Here is a 25033-nt window from a genome sequence, read left to right as displayed (position 1 = left end):
GGGACTTTGGTACACCATTTACATGAAATAGGACGAACATATATATGGGAGCTATATCTAAATCCGAACCGTTTTTCAAGAAAATGTATACACATCATTCTAGTCTCAATTCAGTACGCTATGCCAACTTTCGTGCAAATCGGAAGATATATAGGATCTTTGCTACACCATTTACATGAAATCGGACGAAAATATATATGGGAGCTATATCTAAATCTGAACCGATTTTCTAGAAATAAATCTGAACCGATTTTCGCGAAACTTGCTAGACCTAATTTAGTACGCTATGCCAATATTCGTGCAAATCGAATGATTTTTTAGGGACTTTGGTGCACCATTTACATTAAATCGGACGAAAATATATATGGGAGCTATATCTAAATCTGAACCGATTTTCCCCAATTTCAATAGGGTTCGTCCTTGGGCCGAATAAGTGATCTATGTCAATTTTCATCCATTTCAGACCATAAATGCGACCTGTACTTTGTTTACAATTTACCATGGACTGACGGACGGACAGACGAACGGACGGACGAACAGATATGCATAAATCGACTTAAAAAGTGATTCTATGCATATTCTCAAAAGGAACCATGGGTCTATCTCGATTCCTTTTGCCTGTTACAAACATATGCACAAAGACATAATACCCTGTACCACAGTGTGGTGAAGGGTATACAAATGTGTCCAAACTACCGAATATTGGGGATTAACGTTAAAAGGGGTCTACCCTGATACTTGGGTTAATATTAATAATTTTTAGTACAAGCATGTGATATGCATTGAGAAACCAAAATACTACATTACAGCCATTTTGCTTGAAAAACATGTCCAAAATCTCAAAAATACCGCATATTAGGTTTGCCGTTATATAGGGGGATACCCTGAAACTTGGTATTAATAATTTTTGGAACGGAGATGTGCTATGCAATGAGAACCCAAAATACAAAATTAAAGCCAATTTGGTTTGGAAAACGTGTCCAATAATTCAAAATACCATGTATTTTGGGGTACCGTTATATGGTGGCTATAACAAAACGTAGACCGATACATCCTATTTGCAATACCAAACGTCCTAGGATTACTAGCAAAGTCTGTGCAAATTTTCAGAGCTCCGTCTTAAATATTGCGATCTCTATAGTGACTTCAACAGAAGGACATACGTAAATCGGAAAGAATATATCGTTAGCTAAAATGCAAAAAGGCGTAACTAACAAAAAAAAAAAAAAAATGAAAATTGACTTTTTGAATGAATATAGTGAATGTCAATAAACTACATGTGTTGACAAAGTTTTACACGACTGCGGTCAAAATAGCAGCTTGTATTAACAAAAAACAAAAAGACGTAACTACAAGTGGGTTTATAATAATAATAATTGAAAAACAATTTTGTTTTGTTTAGGTATACATCTGTATTAAAAGTGAAATTAGAAAAATCTTCATTTGACATGTTTATAGTTTTTGTTAGTTACGTCTTTTTGCATTTTAGCTAACGATATACTTTATAGGAATATATATTTTATAGGTTTCTCAATGACATTTTTATTTGATGTGTTCAATGTCCGATTTTTATCTTGTTCAACTTAGAATAATTCGCCCGGACGGGGCGGACCATATGATAACATACACAACTAGTACAGACTTTCAATTCGACCAGGATCGGGTATTTCGCGATGTTTACATTCTCGTGTGTTTTAAAATAATAATAATATTAAACGCTATTGACCCTTTAAATAAAATTGTTTTTTAAGTATATCCCCTTCCCGGAGTAAAGTGGCAAGGTGCTCGGATTACAATTGTGGTCAATAGTGCGGCAAAAAGAAAGTCTAAAATACATTTTAGGTCCAACCGTTATCGATCTTCTGGGGAAATTATAGGTGTTATCCAAGAACGTAACCCGAACTTCATGCAAAATTGCGTAACGATAGGCGCGACTATTGCTGACACTAGTGTGATTATGATAATCCTAAACAATATCAGGATATGTAGACCGCAATGAATAATTAAGTATCATTTCCATAAACGAGTATATACTTCACCATATTTGGTGAAGTGTAAACATATGTGCTATAATGCGCAAATGTCATTTTCACAAAAAAAAAACCCTTACCCGCTAAATATTGTCCGATCATCATCAAAACAGCCATATTTTTTGGGAGGCCAGATCGTTTTCTTTGAAACTATAGTTATCAGAAAAATAAGATTATGTGATCGTAATCAAAACAGCCATATTTTTGGGGGGCCAGATCGTTATCTCTGATTTAAGTTTTGTGATTTTCGGGTCATAATATTTGAAACCATAGTGACCAGAAAAACAGACAGAAATAAAGTTTTTGGTCCATTTGATCTCATAAATATTAACCGATCATTACCATAAACAACCTATCAACATACATAATTTCGATTGATCCATAACTACGGTCTGTCCTTTGGGTCCAAATCGACGCAATGCTTACCAGTTATGTTACTGTTGAACTCATTTTCACTCCAAATTATTGTGTCTTAATTAGTTAGGGCAAATCCCAAAACTATATAGACTATCAAGGTAATATTATTAGTCTTTATCGAAATAAACATTTAATTTACACCTGTTTTATTAAGTTGTTTTACAGCACATTTCAAAAAATAATATATCCAAATTCTGATGAAACAAATGTAGATGTAAACATCAACTGCAACTTTAATCGTAACACTATCCACATATCTGTTAATAATAAAAATAAATATCGACATATTTACATAAGGTGGTTAACAAAAAAAACATCGTATTTATTTTCGACTAAATAAAAATAAATAAAACAATAGGCGAAATAAACAACATTTAACGAAATTTAAGCTATTACAAACAAACAAAACAGGTAGTTGGCTGTAAAAGGAGTTTTATTTGTTTTTCTTTTGTATTTTTGGTAAAAAAATTGATCGTATGTTGACGTTTCGGTATTGTACGCATATATGAGCAATTTCAGAAAATTTAGGAAAAAAATACTTAGCTCCAATTTTTTCACACGATAAACGTTATAAATTGCGCCAAAAGTTTTAATTTATCTCTCAAACGATGCTGGATTTAATGTAACGAGCTAAGAGAATATAAAGGTAAGAATTTTTTTATAATGCCTTTGGACGTAGGGTTGTAACATGTACAAGCAAACAAGATAGATTTTTATTAGGAATGTGCTTTGTTATTTTTATTAGGAATGTGCTTTGAACCGCATTCGTCCTATAATATTCATTTCATCTACTCATTATAAATAATAATATAATCATTAAATAGACAAATTGTTCAACCTGTTGTTAATAGTACTTTTTGTTAATGTTAATAGTACTTTTTCGATCTGTTTAAGTTCAAGGCCACTTTTCCAACATAGGGTTAGGTTAGGTTTGGGGATGTGCAGTCACTAATCGGGCTGCAGCACTCTCAGACTGTCCGGTCCATTGTGAACATCTATAAAAGATATGGATAGATTTGTAGGGGAGAAAGGCGGTATAGGAAAGATAAGAAGCTAATAAGAAGGTATGAGGAGGTAGGTAGGAAATAGTTTGGATGGCTATAGCAATTTGGACAGAAAACATATTACGGACAGAACACATATTACTTTCCTAACCACGTTAGGTTTCTAATGATGCTGTAGATTAAAGCAGGTTCCATAGTTGAAAAGAAGCACTGTGGAAAGTGAAAACCCACTACTCTGTTCCGCTTATAGGCCAGGACTGGACAGCGACACAGGAGATGCTCAATTGTCTCCGTATCCTCCTCGTCAACACAGAGTCTGCAGTAATCAGTAACATCATGGTCCCACTTACAGGTAAAGGCCCTAATATGGCAATTACCCGTAATGCCTCCTGTCATTACCCTAATTTCAGCTTTGCTCAGATTCAACAGTAAGTTTGTTCTCTTGGTTGATAGAGTCGACCAGACAGATCTTGACACATTGCACCTAGGTTCGTTGTGTCAGACTTCATTGGCTCGTTTTTCAAAGGACGCCTCTTTGTTCCGAAAAAGGTGACATATGGGTGGGTTGATTGAGCCATCGATTGCTACATCTGTAGATTGAGATCCTCGTCTAGCTAATTCGTCTGTTTTTTTTTAATAACAGTGTCCTGGTATTCAACACAGCCTCGAGGAGGATCTCAGATTTGATGTTACAGGGTTTGATGGCTTTAAGAGCCGCCTGACTATCCACAAAAATAGTCACCGGTCCAACGATCTTTGCATCTAGATCAGTATGGGCCTAATCTCGGTATTTTACATCCAGTGTATAGTCGATTGTTTCAGTCCCCAACTTTTCCCAATGGAATTCTTGCATGCATAGAGTGCAATCTGCCCTCTCTTCGCCCGTTCGATAGCGTTCCTATTCCATCGGCCAGGATTGCGCCAAGGTATTTTGCTTTGGGCGATAAATGAAGCTGCACTACATCCAGTGTTGGTGGAGCAAAGACGCCGAGCTTACGTTTCAGTGTGAACATTACCAGTTCTGTCTTTTTATACCCTTCACCACACTGTGGTACAGGGTATTATGTCTTTGTGCATATGTTTGTAACAGGCAAAAGGAAACGAGATAGACACATGGTTCCTTTTGAGAATATGCATAGAATCACTTTCTGAGTCGATTTACGCATGTCCGTCCGTCCGTCCATGTATTTTGTGAACAAAGTACAGGTCGCATTTATGATCCGATTTGGATGAAATTTGGCATAGGTCACTTATTTGGCCCAAGGACGACCCTATTGAAATTGGGAAAAATCGGTTCAGATTTAAATATAGCTCCCATATGTATTTTCGTCTGATTTAAGGTAAATGGTGCACCAAAGCCATCATATATATCTCGATTTGCAAGAAATTTAACACAGCGTAATGACATAGGGCTAGAATGATGTGCGTTAAGTTTCCTGAAAATCGGTTCAGATTTAGATATAGCTCCCATATATATTTTCCGATTTAATGTAAATGGTCTACCAAAGTCTCTATATATCCTTCGATTTGCACGAAATTTGGCACAGCGTAATGAATTAATCTGTTTATTATACACAAAGTGGTGAAGGGTATCATATAGTCGCCCCCGTCCGACTTTACTTCTTTCTTTACTGGTTTGGATTTACACCAAGGCCGTTAGCCACCCACATTTGAATATATAATTCTGATTTTTAGCTTTTATATATCAAATATATAAGTACTGCTAACTGTTTGAAGAGAGTGGTTTACGGATTCAAGTTTAACGTTTTGATGGTTCCTTCTATATCAAAGAAGACGGCCAACGAAAAGTTCGAGTTTTCCATATTCCTCTCTCTATGGTATCCACATCTTTGTAACCTAGGAAATGGGTCTATGCTAGGAGGTTAAAAGTCTCAGAACCAGAGTCCGGATTTCGGATCTTTGGATAGTAATATTCGAAACCTAGCAGCGTCGTTGACTGCTTCTATCGACTCACAAAAATGTATACAAGATTTTTTCTTGGCACGCTTAATTTCAATCTGGTATTTGTTAACACTTGCTTTATAGGCGTTCCAGACAATATCGAGTTTTGATTTATGCGCCCTTTTGTACAGTCGTCTGGTCACTTACCTGACCACATTACTAGAAATCCGTAATGCCAAATTACATCTGCTTCTGAGGGATAATGCGGCAAAAACCTTCAACAAAACGAAATCATTACCGATCTTTTATACGATTAAAAGCATGGAAATGCCGAAATAAAATGAGAAAATGCGACTAAAAACTTCAAAATGTTGGCAATGGGGCGCTACGCTTATATAGGGCTATACCCAAACATGGGTCTATATTGATAATTTCCACATATATGTATGTCCAAACTGGAGCCACATCTGTGAGTAAATGCGATTAAAGCCTTAATAATACCGAAATTCGGTCGGTATTAAAAACTCGACCTTGTGGTGAAGGTATATAAACCCTACAAGTAATATGAGTGTGTGAAAGGTCCATTTCTGTGAGGTCTCTGTCGATTTTGCTACAGACAGACGAACATTCCTAAATCGACATAAAATTGTTTTGCATTGTTTTTGCAAACGGAGTAACAGATGTAATAAATATAGCTTGACCATCGCTTATATTTCATTTTAAATATTCTGACAAGCTATTATTTATCTCTTGGCAACAACACCCTTGTTACCCAATAAATCTTCTGAATACTCTTTAAATTACCAGCCAATATTTAAACGTTTTATAGCCGCATGCCCATAAACATTTGATGGCCCTACCACTTAACTATTTTATTAGGAAATATCCCATATTATTATCTCATAGCGTTGTCACCATCATCTCACCTTAGCATATTTGCTGATGTTGGTGACAGCATTTTTGAACAACATTATTTACTTTTAAGTAGTTAAGCGGATTGTCTTCAATCGTTTTTACTGACATTCGGCATTTGTTGTTATTATTTTGTTTTTCATGCTGTTGGACAATTTCAATAAGTTAAGTGTGCCGACAATCTTAACAACATTTCAATTATTGTGTGTGGTTAATAGGTATAAAGTTGACAAATGGTCTTCCTGGGATTTCACAAAAATAAATAAATAAAATAATAATAAAATAAATAAATATTTTTTTTATATATGTTTTATTTATTTTTGTTTTTGCAAAAAGTCAACCTATTAGATGTATGAGATTTGTGGGAATTTTTAATAACTTTCAGAATGTTTTTTTAGAACTTACATACTTGTATGTAGCCACAAATATTTTTTTATTTTTTACTTTCATTTTCAAAAGAATTGATTAAGTTTTCGTTTTTAATTAAGTTTATGTTGTAAGTGTATTATAGCTTTGTGTGGCCCCAAAAGTTTGTAATTCGGTGAAAAATCTAGGCATGTGTGTGTAATTTTTAAACACGATACAGACCAAAGTTATCATGATCAATTTTAAAGAAATTTTGCATGTAGAATGTGTTCTGGCTAAAGAAGGCCCCTATTGTTTTTAATAATGATCTGTTAATATTATTAGGTTGGGGGAAAATAAATCCATTAGGCCAGCCGTCGAAAATGTCGATAAAATCGGAGAAATTATCGAAGTTGACTGGCATGTTAGCAGTCGTAAAATCGCCCAGGAGCTAAAAATGTACCTTAAAACTGTTTTAAACCATTTACACAAAGCTGGATTTAAAAAAGAGCTCGATGTTTGGCTGCCACACCAATTAAAGAAAAAAAAAAAAATGGGATGGATCGGTTTTTTAAACAGATGGTGACTGTTGATGAGAAATGGATCTCAATCGATAAACCTCTGCGAAAACGATCGTGGTCAAAGAGCGGTGAAGCACCTCAAAATGTGGCCAAACCAGGACTAACGGCCAGGAATGTTATTCTAGGCATTTGGTGGGACTGGAAGGGGATTACTTATTATGAGTTGCTTCAATATGGCCAAACGCTAATTTCTGATCTCTACTGTCAACAACTGGACCGTTTGAAGATAGCAATTGACCAGAAACGGATAGAATTGGCTAACAGGAGAGTTGTCGTGTTCCACCAGAACAACGCTAGAACACACACATCTATAGTGACTCGCCAGAAACTTCGGGAGCTTGGTTGGGAAGTTTGAATGTATCCGCCATACAGTCCGGACTTGGCACCATGCGATTATCATATTTTTCTTGAAATTGCAAAATTTCTTTAATGGTAAAAAATTGGTATCTAGGGAGGATTTTTTTTTTTTTTTTTGAAAATAGACAGTAGGACTTCTATGAGAGAGGCATTATGAAGTTACCTTTAAAATGGCAACAAATCATACAAAAAAACGGTGCATATTTGGACATTCCGAGGCATGTTAAATAAAGTCCTATAATTCATATAAAAATAATGGATTTCTTTTTTCTCAGCCCAATATTTGGGAGATGAAATGAAAAAAACCTAATTTTTGTATGTCGCTCTAGTTGCTACAGAGGCCATAATTATGACCCGAGCATCACGAAATTTTACACTAGGGTGGAAATATGACCAAAGAATAAGCATTGATGTACTCGGATGTGTAAAGCCGTCTATGTGTTATAATATTGTTTAGTAATATTATTATTACCCTAATAGAGTGCTGAAATATCGCGCTGAACGCTTTGAAATTTTACATGAAGTTCCGGTTATGGTCAAAGAAGACGCCTACAATTGTCCGTGATGTTGAGATGATATTTAGTCAGATTTTCTAGTCGCTCAGAGGGTCAAATCAACCAAAACCTAAAGTGACCAAATTTTTATTTTAGGGCGAAAATATGCAACTCGGGAAAATAAAATTTGGAAAATATGCCAGAGCTAGAAAGTGGAGTTGTTGACATATAATCGGTCAAGAGGGTGCAGAAAGTTAAATTTTCGTTTTAGTTGTATAGGGTATCATATGGTCGGCCACGTCCGATTATACTGCTCCACTCAATGGTTATGGTTTACGATAATATATCCGTGGATCATTGATCCATTTATTCATATAGAGATAGATCATTATATATTTGGGCCTGGAAACTTAATTTCACATAAATATTATGGCCGGGCTATTATTCACAAATTAATATTTTTCGCGCTACCGCAATCAGCAACAAAAACACATAAATGTACTGATTTGCACAGCAAATACCGTTAAAATCGTTTACAAAAACATGCCGCTTATAATGACTGTATCTAAAGTCTTACCTTTATTTGATAACGTTTATAGCGATCAATTTCGCCGGTCCCTTGGCTGTCGTAAACCTTAAGCTTTGGATAATGAAAAGAAATCTTTAATCCTTTTTAAACATAAGAATCGACATTTTTATTATTTGTTTTTTTCTATATTTTCTAATTGGACTCAAACATATTTTTATAAAGGTTTTTCTCTAATTCGCATTTCAGCATACTTATACGAATAATAATAAGTGTTTTTCCAATGATACCAAGAAATTCCGAGTGTTTTTGCATCTGCCTCGCTTTTATATGGGCCAAATAGGTTACTGCAAAAAAATAAATAAATAAAAAATGTTACAAAAATGTAAAATAATAATAATTCGTCGCATACCTGTAAAAACAATTGTTATACCACCAGTTACCTTTATAAACATAGGCACAATTACCGTCATTTTTCTTGTCATTATCCTCATCAAAGGTAGTAAACTTCTGTCCTTTGCTGTATGCCATTGAATCACCAGCATTTCCCCTATAGTCGCCTAGTAACTTCAGTTCGTATTTTTCTGATTTATCAGCAATTCGAAAGCCATCATAGATGGCATAACGTTCTTCACCCTCCCAATCTTTTAAAATCACTTTTAATTCGACATCGGGAACAGTTGTCGTTAATTTATGCAATTTGTCTAGTCCAATGAAGAATTCGCCATTAGGTGGATTTCCAAAGCCTTTTACAAATTGACTCCAACTACGGTAAAAATTGACAGAACCATCCATTCGTCGGAGAATTGTTGTCCAATTTTGTAAAATCTCAACGTTATTTCTAGAATAAAAATCGATAAAAATTAGTTTTAAGAGAAGAAGTCGAAAACATATAGTCTATCAGCAAAAAAGTAAAAGAGGACCGAACCATCCACAATGCAAATTTTGAGTCAATTACTTGGATTTCTACATTTCTTAAATTTGGACCTAAGGAGGACACTCGGACTGACTGAACACCCAAAGGGCATTCGGATAAATGTAATCCAGAATATACAAGTCATGGGTTGAGGATGTACTTCGGTTGGTAAAAGCGACTAATAAAAGCTTACTAATTATAAATAGTTTCATACATACGTATAAGCTTCCTCCGAAGTGACATCCATTCTCGATACGTGCTCCAGTATTTTCTTAATATCCTTTTCTTGTTCGTGTTGCCTGAAAATAGAGAATGCCATTTTAGTTCCGTAGAAAATTTGAAGTCACTTAAAAGATTGAGGTATTATTTTTATCCATTGTACGGTGTATCTTTAATAACAATATCACTACCTTTTGTTCAATTCGTCAATTCTGAAATGAAAAAGAAAACGCAGTTATTTTAAATATTAAAACCTTTGCTTATTTTGAGTCGTAATAAAATATTTACACCCAGTGAGCGGGTGTAAATATTGTAAATAAATATTGTGTAGGGTATCATATGGTCGGACAGGGCCGACCATATGATACCATACACAATTACTACGAAAATCTAACATTATGCGGTTCTATATTCTGAGCATTGTAAAATTTCGCGATATGTTCACCCTCTACATCGATTATAGGTCAACAGCTCCACTTCCTAACCCTGACATATTTTGCAAATCTAGTTTTCCACTGTATTTAAAGTATACAAAGTATTTAAAAGTTTGATCTTCTGCATATAATAATGACTTCTAGAGCGACTAGGAAATCTCACAAAAATAAAGTTTTCGGTTCATTGCACCCCCAAAATATCATCTGAACATCCCCGACAACTGTAGGCGACTTCCTGGACCATAACCGGAACTTCAAGTGTAATTTCAAAGCGATCAGCGCGATATTTCCGCCCTCTATTGGGTTAATGGTAGTACTAAAAAATACCATGACACCTTTAAATATTTACGTATAACTCTCACATTCGAGTACATACAACAATATAATTGGTATCAATTTAAAGGCCAACCAATCCACTTGGATATACTATCACCTTTTCGGGTCTATGTCCATCAGAAGTAAATATTAGTTGGGAAAAGAAATACATTAGGAAAATGTCGATAAAATCGGAGAATTGATCGAAGTTGACCGGCATGTTAGCAGTCGTAACATCGCCCAGGAGCTAAAAATCGACCATAAAACTGTTATACACAAAGCTGGATTCAAGAAGAAGCTGTCCAAACGGAATGAGATAGACATATTTCTTAAACGGATGGTGACTGGAGATAAGAAATGGATCACATACGATAACCCCGGACCGTTTGAATATAGCAATTGACCACAAACGGCCAGAATTGGCCAACAGGAGAGTTGTCGTGTTCGACCAGAACCACGTTAGACCACACACATGTACAGTGACTCGCCAGAAACTTCGGGACCTTGGTTGGGAAGTTTTAGTGCATCCGCAATACAGTCCGGACTTGGCACCAAGCAATTATCATGTTTTTCTTGAAATTGCAAAATTTCTTTAATGATTAGCGATGTATATCTAGGGAGGACTGTGAATCGGTGCATATTTGTCCTAAATCAGACATTCCGAAGCATGTTAAATAAAGTCCTATAGGTCATATAAAAATAATGGATTTATTTTTCCCCAACCTAATATATACGCCCCAGAATAAAAATTTTGCAATTTTTCACACAAAAGTCAGGGCCCATTAGACCCGCTGAAAATGTAGATCGATTTTCATCAAAGCAGCCATGCTTATTACATGGTCAGACGTTTTTCTTTGTATAAAATTTTGTGATGTACGGGATGACGATCGGTATACTTAAATGTGGGTCTAGGATCAATATTTCCCGTTACAAACTCTTGGGGATACACAAAGCTATAATATCCTGACAACATAGTTGTATAGGGTATAAAATTTATCAAAAATTACCAAAACATCGAATATTTGGGTGTACAGTTGTATGGGGACAACCGAGAGAATAGATATATCCCATTTCCAATGCGTAACATTCTAGGAGTAATTTAAATGTATGTGCAAATTTCCAAACCTTTATCTTCAATTCAATCAAAAACATCAGATGGACGGAAAGACCTACATGGCTAATATATATACTTTGTATGAATATTGAATATTTCGATGGTTTGCAAACGGAATGAAAAATTTAGTATACCTTCCATGGTGGATAGTGTAAAAAGTAGGGCAACCGAGCTATAATTGTGTAGTGTATAAAAATTTCGAACAATTTCGTACATACCTCTCGTTCAAGGTGACATTCATTAACGACACTTCCTCCATTAGTTTTTTCATATCCTTTTCGTGCTCCTGTTGCCTGAAAATAAAGTATTAAACAAATAAATTTCCTTGATTTCTAAACCTATTAAATATTTAATATATATATATATAGTCTTTAAAGTTTAATACATACTCTGTACAGACCTCCTTCTTCGTAAGGGTGGCATTCATAGATGACATTTGCTCCAATAATATTTTCATATTATTTTCGTGTTCCTGTCGCCTGGAAATTTTGGAAAATAATAAATATATATATATGCTTTATAAGGGATTTTTAATTTAATTAGGAGACATGGATAAATATTTCGAAACAAAATAAATATAATTTTTTTATATTTTAAATTTTCTACCAGTTGGTAAATCCGCATATTTGTGTAGCCTTTACAATGGCTTATTGATCTCTACAATATGTTTCATACATACCCCTTCGTAACTTCTTCGATCAAGGTGACATTTACAGATGATATGTGATCCATTATTGTCTGCACTTTATTTTCATCTTCCGCTTCTTGTTCCTGTTGTCTGAAAATTAAATAACGAAAATTTTATATATACAGTGGTGGTCACGTAATTAGCTCATTATAAATTGATCTTTCCTTTAAGTGCATTTTTTCGATTTTTTGTTAATTTTTGTAAATATTTCTTGATCTCTAGTTATTAAATCAATTTCTGGCCCACTTTTTGAATTTTGCCAATTTTTGTTAATTTTTGCAATTTAAATAGATTTTGCCGATTTTTTTATTTTTTTCTTCTGAAAAAGACTTATTGGACTTAATTTGCTAACATGAAGTTATTTTTTGTATATGTTTTAAAATATCAACTGCATTTAATTTAACAACTCCAAGGTGCGCTAATTAGGTGTCCCTTGCAAAAGTTGGCTTTTTTCAGAAATACCGTTATATTTCATAAAATTCCATGATTATTTTCTATTTTCACACTTTATCGGTAGAGTACAATACACATAAGCGTTTTGAATAAAAAAAATATTAAAAATATTCCAAACGGATCGAGGGTTAATCAAAAAAATTTTCCCTTAATATGTGTACTAATTACGTGACCACCACTGTATATATGTATATATATATATATATGGAAGCTATAGTATGGTAATTTTTTATAAAATTATGTTCTGGTGGTATTATGAGGTTTGTATGGGCCCAAGAGATTGTATCGTCATGAAATATTAGTCCTGGACGAACTAACCGAATTGAACGACAATGTTTGTCCGTTCGTCTGCTTGTCCATTCAAATTTGTAAATACAGTACAGGCCCCACTTATGGGCCAATCGTCACGAAATTTTGCCAATAGATTCGGTTATTTCATATAGATAGCAATAAACCAATTGCTATTATACCCTTCACCCCTCTGTGGTATTATGTCTTTGTGCATATATATTTGTAACTGGTAAAAGGAAACGAGGTAGACACATGGTTTCTTTTAGCAATGCATTAAATCAATTTCTGTGTCGATTTGTGCACGTCCGTTCGCATATCCGTCTGACCGTACACGTGGCATTTATGATCCGAATTGGATGAAATTTGGCACATCTCATTTATTTAGCCCAAGGACGAACCCTATTGAAAATTTTCTAGAGGAAGATTTGCTACCCAATAAAAACCTAAACTACCAAATACCGAATATTTTGGGGTAATGTTACATAAGGGACCAATATATTCCAATTTCAATTCCAAACGTCCTAGGAGTAGTAGCAATGTGTGTACAAAATTGCTAAAAGACAGACATGGGTAAATCAACATCAAATATTATTCTTATAAAGAATATAAACATTATGGATCTCCGGCGAATATTTCGTAGTATTACAAACAGAATGACAAATTTAATATAAACTTTTGAAAAAATCTATGATTTTTAATAACATTTTTTCCCACACTATTACGTCTCTAAACTTTGGTCTCTACAAAATAATTTTATACATACCCCTCGTCCAAGTTGACACCAATTAACGACACGTGTTCATGTCCCTGTTGCCTGAAAATTAAAATTGAAGATTAACATGTTTTTATCGTAATTTTTTAGGGGTTATAATAGTTCGATCTCAACCCCCATTTTTAGGTGCTAAGAAAAATGTTCATGCGAACCCTACCTTTTGTCTAAATCATCAATTCTGAAATTAAAAAGGGGTAATAACATTAACATATATCAAAAATCATTTACACAATTTTTAGTTCGTTTCCAAATACTTACTTATTGTTCACATTCAACAGATTGGTGTTTAGTCTATTCACTTCGCTGTTCATTTTATTCGTTTCACTGCTTATTTTCTCCGCCTCATCTAATAATACATTCACTTTAAAAAATAAACTTTTCCACAGGTTCAATTGATGTTCATCTTCATTAGGATCCTAAATTTAAAATAGAAAAAAAATAATTATTTCAAATATTTATTTTTCCATTTTTAATATACATAGCATTCTTCAGATATGTTGGGGGTAGGAATTGTGGTGGTGGTGGTGTTGTCGGGAGTGGTACAGGGTGTACAATGTTGTACGATGTTGTCGTCTGCATTATTGCTGATTATTATTTGTAATATTATTAGTATTAATAAGGAAATTATTTTCATTTCTATTGTTCTGTCACTATCGACGTTCCGATGCAAACTGGCGATTAGTGGTAATGCGAAATTTACACGTTAGCGTTCTTATCAATTTCCACAAAAATCCAAGCTTTTATTTTAATAATACACTGTGGCAAAGGGCATTTTTTACCCACCACCACATAGTAAAGTATACACAGAGAAAATTGTTATTGAATATTTTCATAGTTTCATTCATAGTTAATGTTTTCTACATTCAACATGTGAATACCAATAACAATTTGTATAGTCCCACGAGTGCCACTATTTTCCCAAAAAAATGTAAACATTTCATTAATATCACAACTATTTTTGTAATTCGTTCTACTTTACCAAGATTTGCGCTTATTTTTTCTCTCTCTTTTTGGCAAAAAGAAAATGTATTCCACCCAAGAAAAAACACCACGACAACCACCATCCATTCTTCAACCCTTTATTTGACCACTGTTTCTTTTGCTAACAACCGCTGAGTTTGCACTCACTCGATTGTGACTAGTTCTGCATTCCATTGTTTGTTTCTTTCAGACAATGATGCAGACGGCTGAATTGGTGTTATGAAATTCGCATATACATTTTCCAAATTATTTCGATATAAATGCTAAATGCAATATAAGAAAAATGTGTTGATACGAACAACAAGCCCAAACCGAATGTTCAATGTTGCATATATAATGTTCTGCGTCATTATATATACAACGTTGAACATGAACATGGAAGCAAATAAGAAGAAAAGAGGCAATACATAACAAAGAAGAAGAAAACATAAAATCAAATAGAAATATTGAAACAACAACGATTTTCTGTATCATAGAAACCCGCCAACACCGCCAAACACACACCCAAAGTTATTTTCTCTCTCTCTCTCTGCCAAGAAAAAATTAGATAAAGATTTATGAATTGCATTCATAAAATGCAGAAATCCTGACATTGGGCACACTTTCTGAACAATATTCATATAATATACGAATTATTTTTTCTGTGAATATTAAATTTGTCATTCCGTTTGCTACATTTCCGAAATTTTCACCGGAGATCCCATAAAGTATGTTTATTTTTGATCAGAATATAATTCTATGACGATGTAGACTGTCTGTTAAAATCAAATTTTTACACACACATTTTATCGATCGAACCCTTAATATTCGGTATTTTGAAGCTTTTAGGAATATTATCACTTTTTAGAGTAGCCCCGTATAATTGCTACGACACTGGCATACTGGATGTACCGTTATATGAGAGCTACCCTAAAATTTTTGTCACGATTATTAATTTTTAGTACGAACATGTGTTATTCAATGAGAATAAAAAATACAGTTCGGTTGGAAAACATATCCAAAATCCCTAGAATAAAGAATACTGGGGGAACCGTTATATGGGTGCTACCTTGAAACTTGTTCCAACATTAATACTTTTTGGTATGGATATGTGCCAAAAATACCAAATTTCAGCTAATTCGGTTGGAAAACCTGTCCAAAATACCGAGTATTGGGGAGTACTGTTATATGGGGGCTACCCTGAAACTTGGGTCAATGTTAATAATTTTTTTTTGACGGATATGTGCCATTCAGTGAAAACCTAAAATAACAAATTATGGTCCACCAAAACATGGGCCGATATATTCGATTGCCAAACATCCTGGGAGTAATAGCAATGTATGTGCAAAATTTGAGAGCTCTATATATAAAATTGCGATCTCTATCATGACTTCAACAGACAGACGGACATGCGTAAATCGTCATAGAATTTTATTGTGATCAAGAATATATAGTTTGTGGGGTCACTCCACCTTATGGTGAGGGTATAAACAACTTTTGCTTCATTCTATAATCACTATATATTATATATTCAGTGATTATAGTATTTAAATGATAATATTAACCGGTTTTGAGTAGAAAGATGAATGAGTTTGTTTATTTAGTTTTGTTATCGTTAATTTACATTGTTCTCATTGTGAAGCCCTACTGGATTTTATTTTAATCAAGAAATATCTTTAGAAATTTATCAATGTGATCAAAAAAGTACTATTTAGCATAGATAGAATATTTTATTATTTATGTATTCCACCCTGCTGAATAAAACTTGTTCAAAAATTAAAAATAAATTCTTATCAGTTTATTGCATATTTTATTGATTTGTCAAAACGCAATATTAGAACAATAGAAACTATTTTTATGAATTGATTATGGCGTGTCACATCTTATTATTATTGTTATTTTATGAATTCCATAGAGGATTTAATTTCTAATTTATTTCGCAATATAACGAATTGTTTATCTCGGACCCCATATTCATTCATATCTATTCTACGTGCATTAAACATTGAGATTTTATATCTCTAATAAGATATTTGGGATTGGTACGAAATTTGGTAATTGAGAAAAGTTTTAAATATTTTGAAGGTTATCCCATATGGCTTTGTCAATTAGAAGATTCCTCTTAATCTGGAACACATACTCAGTTCTATCCATTCATACACTCAGCCATGAGGTGTATAAAATTCTGTTTGCAACAGTACAAAATGATCGTCTGATATATTTCCGATCAGAATAAAATTAGATTTCGAATTTTTAGCTTTTCTGCAGAAATAACGATAGAGATCACAATATTGCAAACTGGAAATATCAGTTCTCGTTTTCGTATTGCCTCCATATATTTTGGAATTTTGGAAATGTTGGGCACGTTTTTCAATCGAATTAAATTTAAATTATATTGGTGTATGTCCTCGGATGAGAGAGTTATACGTTAATATAGACAGTGGTCTACATATTCTGATATTGATTAGTATTAGTATTATTAGTATACCACCCAAGAGGGCGGATATGTAGTGCTGATGGTATGAGGTTCCGGTTATTGGTCATATTTTGTGAATGAAAACATTTTATTCTATGGCGTATATATTTACTCCTGAAAGGCATAAACCCGAGAAGTTGATAGTAAATTGAAATTGATATCAATTAATGTATGTCCTCGGATGTGGGAGTTAAACGTATAGTATGTATTTTTGTGAACAAAGCACAGGTCGCATTTATGATCCAAATTGAAATTTGACACGTCTTACTTAATTGGCCCAAGGACGAAACCTATTTAAATTGGGAAAAATCGGTTCAGATTTAGATATAGCTCCGATTTTATGTAAACGGAACAACAAATAAACAAATTTAGGCCGATTGGTACAAAATTTTGTACGGCGTACTGACTTAAGTTCAAATTTATATATGTTGACAACCGTGAAATTTTGTTGAAATATGTTCAGATTTAGATATAGCTCCCATATAAATTTTCGTCCGATTTTATGTAAATGGCGCACCGAGGAGTCTTTTTTTGTTCTATATACACGAAATTTAGTAGCGAGAATGGAATTTAGTCTAGTTTGTTAAGTTTGAAATCGGTTCCGATTTAAATATAGCTCACATATATACTTAAGTCCCATTTTATGTAAATTGTGCACGATAGATCCTGTTCTATTTGCACGATCTTTTGTCGTTGAAATAGATTCAGATTTAGATATAGCTCCCTCATATATTTGTGTCCGATTTTATGCAAATGGAGGGGCGTATGGATCGATGTTTTTTATTGTCTATTGTCTAAAGGATATTGTACATATGAGCATCTCTTGTATGTACCCAAAGGTGAAGTGTATCATATAGTCGTCCCTTTCCGACCTATTTACATTCCTTACTGGCTTAGTATGATTATGTTCCTAGCCCATTCTGAGTGTTTGTAGTTTGGTATTTCGTTTTCTCCTGTAAGCCCCCATCGATATGACCTCTGGATAAATCTGCTCGAAGCAAATCCACACAAATTAATCCACATGTAATAATCGGAATGCATCACATGAGTACCATATGTAATTGACTCTCACTTTAAATCCCAGTACGAATTATTCAGAATTGGATTGAGTTTTAACGAACTTCAGAAGGTGACAATCTCATCGCGTTTACGGTTCCATTTAAGTTGAATATCTAAACTTAAATGGAGCCGAATCTGAAAAGACTTATTGCTGTAATGACATATTTTAAAATTTTATCATAAAGCTTCAAATTATTAACATTTTTATAAATTTCAAAAACCCCCTTTTTTAAATATTTTAAATTTTAAGAAAAAACACAAATATGCATATTAAACAAATGGCACAATTCTAAGCTAATTAAGATCGTTTAAATCAAAATGTTAATTTGAAACTTTCACCTATTGTCAAATCTTTTAGTTCCTAGTTCTGCGCTATTTTATTAGTCTTATTTATGCTAATATTCTTTTCGATCTCGCTTACGACGCTACATTACGTCATTTTGGTGTAAATGAAAAATCTCTTGTGGTTATTTTTGTAATATATTTTCATAATGATTATAAATGACAGACATATTGGCCTTTTCAAGCCAACAGATTACGTATTAATATTTTTACAAATTGATTTACGACCGAAAAAGAGTTTTTGTTCTTAAAACGTGACTAGTTTTTGGTGGAGTATTTTTTTTGTTTTTTGTCGTTAATAACATTAAAAATACATTAGATTTGTTTATGCATATTTTGATAATGATGTGGTGTCTTTTTTAAAATTTTGGCAACACATCTTAATAATATAAGCTTTCATCTCGTTTGTTGAAAACAATTTGTTTTCAATAGACACCCTATCATATGATGAAGGGTATATTAATTTGTGTATATTGTATGTGACAAATTTGATATATTATTTAGATGTTGGGGACGAATTTCGGTTAAAATAATACTAACATTTTAGATGTTCAACATAACAGTTCAATAAGAACAACTAAAAATTCTCGGAATATATCGATATTATTTAGAGACTTTGGACAGGGCGAGATGTACCAACTTGGATACGTGTGCCCGTCCTTATGTCTATTATGTACCATCTAGATGTAGTCTATATACTGGCACGACACAGGAGGATTTTCAGGCAATCCAAACGAATGATCTTTTGAACGGTTAGGTCAAATTTTCACGAGGTCAAATAAACCGTATTTGTTCAGAAATTAAATTGAATACTATGGATACTGGTGCCTGGAGAAAAGTGTAAGGAATTACTGTATCGGACCCCTTCATATTTTCTCAACTTGGATATTCAAAATATATCTTTGCTCATGTTAAGGAGAAGCCAGAAGGAGAGCACCGATATCAATGAACTTGATTTACAATTGTTGTAAACCAAAATGTTGTAATACAACAATGTTTAATGGGGATTTTCCCTAAAATCTCAAAACCCGCAATTGTGGTCCAATAATGCAATTTATCGATCAACGTTAGATATGGGATAGAAAGCATCGAACATTTGGTGTTATAATTATACGATGGGCTATGCCTAATTGAGGACCGATTTAACTCAATTTCGAACATGACATTTTCATTTTGCCTCACAATACCTTCCTTCATCCTAAATATGAAATAGGTAGGTATTTTTGTATAGGGACTAGGCAACAGATGGCTAAATCCACTAAATCGTCCAATTTCGAGTACAGAATATCCTACATATGGTGGGATACGGCTGTATGTAGACAACTCCAAAACAAATAACAAATAAGTTAACTATTTTGAAAGAAGGCGGAGAGGAAAGTAGTATAGTCAGACTGCATATGCTCTACATATGAATCCTAACATGCAATCGGAACCGATGTCAACGAAACTTGCCAGAGATTTATATCAACTTCAGTACGCTTTGCAAAACGTTGTGTCAATCTGGCTAGCTTTGGGTCTTTAGTGCACCATTTACTTAAAATCGGTCGAAAATATATGGGAGCTATATCTTAATCTTAACCGATTTTCACGAAACTTACCACACTTCATTCTAGACTTAATTCAGTGCGATATTCAAAATTTCATGCAAATCGAAAGAAATATAGGGACTTTGGTGGAGCATTTACATTAAACCGGATGAAAATATATATGGGGGATACATCTAAATCAGAACCTATTTCAACGAAACTTAGCACACATCATTTTAGGCTCAATTCAGTACGCTATGCCAAATGTTGGGCAAATCTAAAGATATATAAGGACTTTGATGCACGATTTACATAGCTATATCTAAATCTGAAAAGATTTTCACCAATTTCAATTGAGCTCATCCTTGTGTCAAGTAAATGAGCATGCATAAATCGACGCAGAAAATGATTCTGTGAATATTCTCTAGAGTTGGGTAGTTGTGGAACGAACTAGTTCGTTTCGAGAAAGAAACGATCGGAACTAGTTCCAGCTCTTTAATTAATATAGTTCATTTTTCTGATCTCTTTGGATCAAAGGAACTATATAGAAAAAACGAAAAAAGAACGATGAAAAGAGAGATTCAAAGGAACTATGTAGGATTCGGAACTGTATGGAGCAAAGGAACTAGAAAAGGAACGAGAAAGATCGATCCGCTAAGTGAACTAGATTGCCCAACCATGGGAGCCATGGATCTATCTTGTTTCCTTTTGCATTTTACAAACATATGCATATGTATGCATATATGGGGTCTGATTTGGTTGAAAGGCGCGCTCAAGAACCCAAAAAATACCAAAACTTAGTGGATGTCGTTATATGGGGGCTAGCACAAAAAGTTTACAAATGTTTATAATTTAAGTGGTAGTATTTGGTAGCCAATAAGACCATATTATACCAAATTTCAGCGAATTCGTCTGAAAGCGCACTCAAGAACCCCAAAATATCGAAAATTAGGGGGTTACCCCCATATATTTGGGGCCGAAATAGCTCATCTTCGAACTTGACCTATCTGCATACAAAATACAACTCTGTGCTAATTTTTGGATCTATCACAATTCATTTGGAGCCTAGAGTGATTACAACAGAGAGACGGACATCTGATCGAGAGTATATATTCTATAGAGGGTCGTAAATGATTTTTTTCGATGAGTTACAAACGGAAAAAACAGACTTAATATTCCCTCTATACTATGGTGGTGGTTATAAAATTGAAGATACTACGAATTCTAATAAAAGTCTGATGAAAAAAGGCTTAATTGAAATATTTTCAATATTAGTTAGAAGGAAGTCAATATTCTCAAAATCAAATTATGACTGCTAATAAAGAAATTTTTTGAATCGTTAGTAAATGAAAAAATTGTCTGTGCCACAGGTTTTACTATAGGGTATCATAAAATTAATCCAAATCACACACGCAGTCAATGAACTCAATTCTAATGCTGCTAAAAGAAACTAGTCTAACCACGCCACGGGTGTTTGGTGGCAGTTTGGTAACATCACAGAGTTTATGCTGTCAGCGAGAAAAAACAAATGAAGTTTCATTAATGAGTTCTAAATCTTCGAATAGAATAGGCTTTCGGCTAATATTCTTAATTAATATCGATATAAATATTTATTTTCTGTTTTTTATTTTTAGTTATTTTTTATTTTGGCTACCGATTTCTGTTTTTTTGGTTTGATTTTACAAATAGCTGCTGTTTGTTTATTTATTTCGATATGGAGATGCTGCTTGTATGGATGCCGCAGCTGAATTCTAATGCTAATTCCGTGTATGATTTAAAGCTTAGTTTGTTACGGTTTGATTCTGATTCTCTCTGTTGAAGTTTCTGTTCTGTCCAGAATGGTATATAAATACATAAGTCTGGTGACATCAACAATGCCAGTACGGGATTAATAGTCTTGGGATAAGCATCTGAAACATCTTGGAAATATGGTAAGCTATTTCGTGTAAAAATTTGAAATCGTGAAGGATTATAACAAAACTCTTATATCGAAGTGGAACTCAACATAAGCATTAAATATTTCACATTTTTTGAGTCTGTGTTATTTTTAAAATTTTTTATTAACGAACAAAATATCAATGCCGTACCTAAGTGCATCTATCTTTTAAAAATATTCTAACAATTAAATTTCTTTTATTTTCAGAAATTCGCTATTGTTGCCTTGGCCCTTTTGGGTGTTGCTGCCGCCGATGTCAGCCATTTGAATAACGAATACCTGCCACCTCATATGGCTGCTTTGGCCCACAAACATGTTGAATATGCTGAACAAAGTCAGGAAATCCCTAAACTCACCACAGTTCACCATGTCACTGAAACCAAATATGTCAATAAACCAATTCAAGTTCAAAAAGTGAAGCAAGTTTCAGTCTCTGTACACAACGAAGTTAAAGTACCTGAACAACAGGAACATCACCAACAATACTATACCGGTTTGGTCTACAAACCCGAACAGGAAGAAGCCACCTCCACCACTGTCGTTGAAGAAACTCACCAAGAAGAACCCCAACAACAGTATTACACCGGTTTGGTCCACAAACCCGAAGAGGAAGAAGCTACCTCCACCACTGTCGTTGAAGAAACTCACCAAGAAGAACCCCAACAACAATATTACACCGGTTTGGTCTATAAACCCGAACATGTAACAGTCACCCCTGTTGATGAAGAAACCCACCAACAGGAAGCTGAACAACAATACTATACCGGATTGGTCTACAAACCCGAACAGGAAGAAGTTACCTCCAACAGTGTTGTCGAAGAAGTCCAACAAGAACCCGAAGTTGAACAACAACAATACTATACAGGTGCTATTGTAAATGAAGCTGTTCACGAATCGGAACATCAACAAGAAGAAGCCGCTGTTATTCCTGAACCAGTTGCTCCCGTTGTTCCCGGTTCTGATGATTTCACCCAACAACAAGCTACTTACTACACCACTATCAGCCAGAAGCAAGAAGTTGCCCAAGCTCAAGTTGTTCCCGTTTCTGATTACTTCACTCAACAACAAGCTGCCTACCACACCTCGGTGGGACACAAAGGTGCCAGCGTGAGTGTAGGTGCTTCCACCATCAGCCAAAAACAAAAAGTTGCCCAAGCTCAAGTTGTTCCCGGTTCTGGTTATTTCACTCAACAACAAGCTGCCTACCACACCTCGGTGGGACACAAAGGTGCCAGCGTGAGTGCAAGTGCTTCCAGCGGTATTGATACTCAATACGGTTCCAATGGAGGCTATATTTATTAGATTTAGCAACAAGTTAGACGATAATAAGATTATGTTAAGGTAGAAAATACAAAAGAAAAAAAAAAATAAATAAATAAAATAAAAAGAAACGATTTAAAAAGTTTTGTAAAAAATATATATACTAATTCGAAATGTGGGTTATATCGGATTCGATATTTAAAGATTTGGTGGAAGATGTTTTGCTCCCTTTTAGCTAATCGGTTCAGATTTAAATATGATTAGTTTGGAATATATGTTTTGATGATGAGTACCGAGTCAAATGATGTGTATGCTCGAATATGGTAGTTATATTATAAGACCTTCCAATAGGAGGTGCTATTTCCGTATTCAAAGAAAAATTAATACAAAACGGACATTTATTTTATAATAAGAGGAAGAAATGCAGTTCATAATGAACCACAATATCAGACAAATAGCCAACATGAGCAAAACCACAAGATCATATATCAAAACATAAAACAGTAAGAAAAGTAGTAAAGTCGGACTGGACCGACTATAAGATTACCTCACCACTTTGGGTATATTCTACAAATGTAACCTAGCAGACGAACTTAATATGCTATCGGACTTAAATATGTGATCTTTATCTATATGTTAACCGACTAATATCGATCCATACATATGTCATTCTGCAACCTATGCAATTCTGCAAAGCAGATTTAGAGTCGTTTGCGTACAATGGAAGAAATTTATTTAAATCGATTTAAAGCAAACTTTATACACGCTATTCGGTGTATCGCACTGTTCAAAATTTAATCTCAATCAGACACCCGTTCGAAATATATATGGAATCTATGGCAGCATCTGCACCAATTTCAACAAAACCCACTAACGTCATTCAAGTCTTAATTTGATACGCTGTGCAACATTTCGCAGGGACGTTGGTGCACCATCTACATTAAATCGGACGAAAATATATATGGGAGCTATATCTAAATCTGAACCGATTTTCGGGAAACTTAACACACATCATTCCAGACTTAATTAATTACGCTGTGCAAAATTTCGTGCAAATCGAAAGATATATAGGGACTTCGGTGCACCATTTACATTAAATCAGACGAAAATATGTATGGGAGATATATCTAAATATGAACCAATTTTCACGAAAGTTAACACACATAATTCCAGACTTAATTAATTACGCTGTGTCAAATTTCGTGCAAATCGAATGATATATGGGGACTTTGGCGGACCATTTAAATTAAATCGCACGAAAATATAAAAGGGAATCATATTTAAATCTGAACCAATTTCAATAGGGTTCGTCCTTGGCCCTCCCAATTAAATGGGCTATTGCCATGTTCTGACGGGCATTCGAACAACGTAGTTCGCTCTCAGAATTACGTACATGAATTAACCCGTTCATACAACACTATTCTTAATTCATGTCATCAGGGTTCTTTTATTTCAAACTTTTTGTTTCTTGTTTTACACCAAAATTGTAATATATTTGCATGAAACGCATATGGATCTAAATAGAAAAAATAATTCTCTTTCTCCTGACTATAATATCAACCCCTATTTCTTTACTTTTAATTCATGTTTTCCATTTTTTCTGAAAATATTGTTGTTTTTAATACATTTTTATATTTTCTCAACTCAAATGTCACATTTAAAAAATTGGAGAATTTTTGTTTGGGTTTCCCCACTTTTGTTTTT

At 34.1% G+C, this 25033-nt stretch overlaps 2 protein-coding genes across 2 annotated transcripts; one reads left to right on the top strand and one right to left on the bottom strand.

The window, feature by feature from the left end:
• Positions 1 to 8619: 8619 nt before the first annotated feature.
• On the bottom strand, positions 8620 to 14349 carry LOC133329880 (fibroleukin-like; the record flags this gene model as incomplete). The annotated part of the gene is made up of 11 exons (XM_061538339.1): positions 14254 to 14349; positions 14029 to 14186; positions 13928 to 13948; positions 13762 to 13812; positions 12246 to 12344; positions 11956 to 12045; positions 11785 to 11859; positions 9895 to 9915; positions 9703 to 9783; positions 9012 to 9409; positions 8620 to 8711 (listed from the first exon to the last, which is right to left on the bottom strand). Coding segments are annotated over exons 1-11 (1182 nt in total), but the record flags the coding sequence as incomplete, so codon positions are not given.
• A 7203-nt stretch (positions 14350 to 21552) lies between these two features.
• On the top strand, positions 21553 to 23371 carry LOC133329881 (uncharacterized). Its single transcript, XM_061538340.1, has 2 exons — positions 21553 to 21621; positions 22277 to 23371. The coding sequence occupies exons 1-2, from the start codon at positions 21553 to 21555 to the stop codon at positions 23369 to 23371; spliced, it is 1164 nt and encodes a 387-aa protein (XP_061394324.1).
• Positions 23372 to 25033: the final 1662 nt, after the last annotated feature.

Source organism: Musca vetustissima, unplaced genomic scaffold (assembly GCF_032173495.1).
Source record: "Musca vetustissima isolate MV318-11 ecotype Yass unplaced genomic scaffold, APGP_CSIRO_Mvet_v1 utg1880, whole genome shotgun sequence".
Classification (NCBI taxonomy): Eukaryota; Metazoa; Arthropoda; class Insecta; order Diptera; family Muscidae; genus Musca; species Musca vetustissima.
The sequence above is the reverse complement of the archived record's forward strand: the minus strand, read 5'-3'. Positions and strand labels throughout refer to the sequence as shown.

Bases quoted from the DNA above. Each gene is read 5' to 3' on its own strand.
- LOC133329881 (XM_061538340.1), top strand. From the start codon at position 21,553: ATGAACTCAATTCTAATGCTGCTAAAAGAAACTAGTCTAACCACGCCA. The intron at 21,622-22,276 runs GTAACATCACAG...TTTTATTTTCAG, and splicing joins GGGTGTTTGGTGGCAGTTTG to AAATTCGCTATTGTTGCCTT.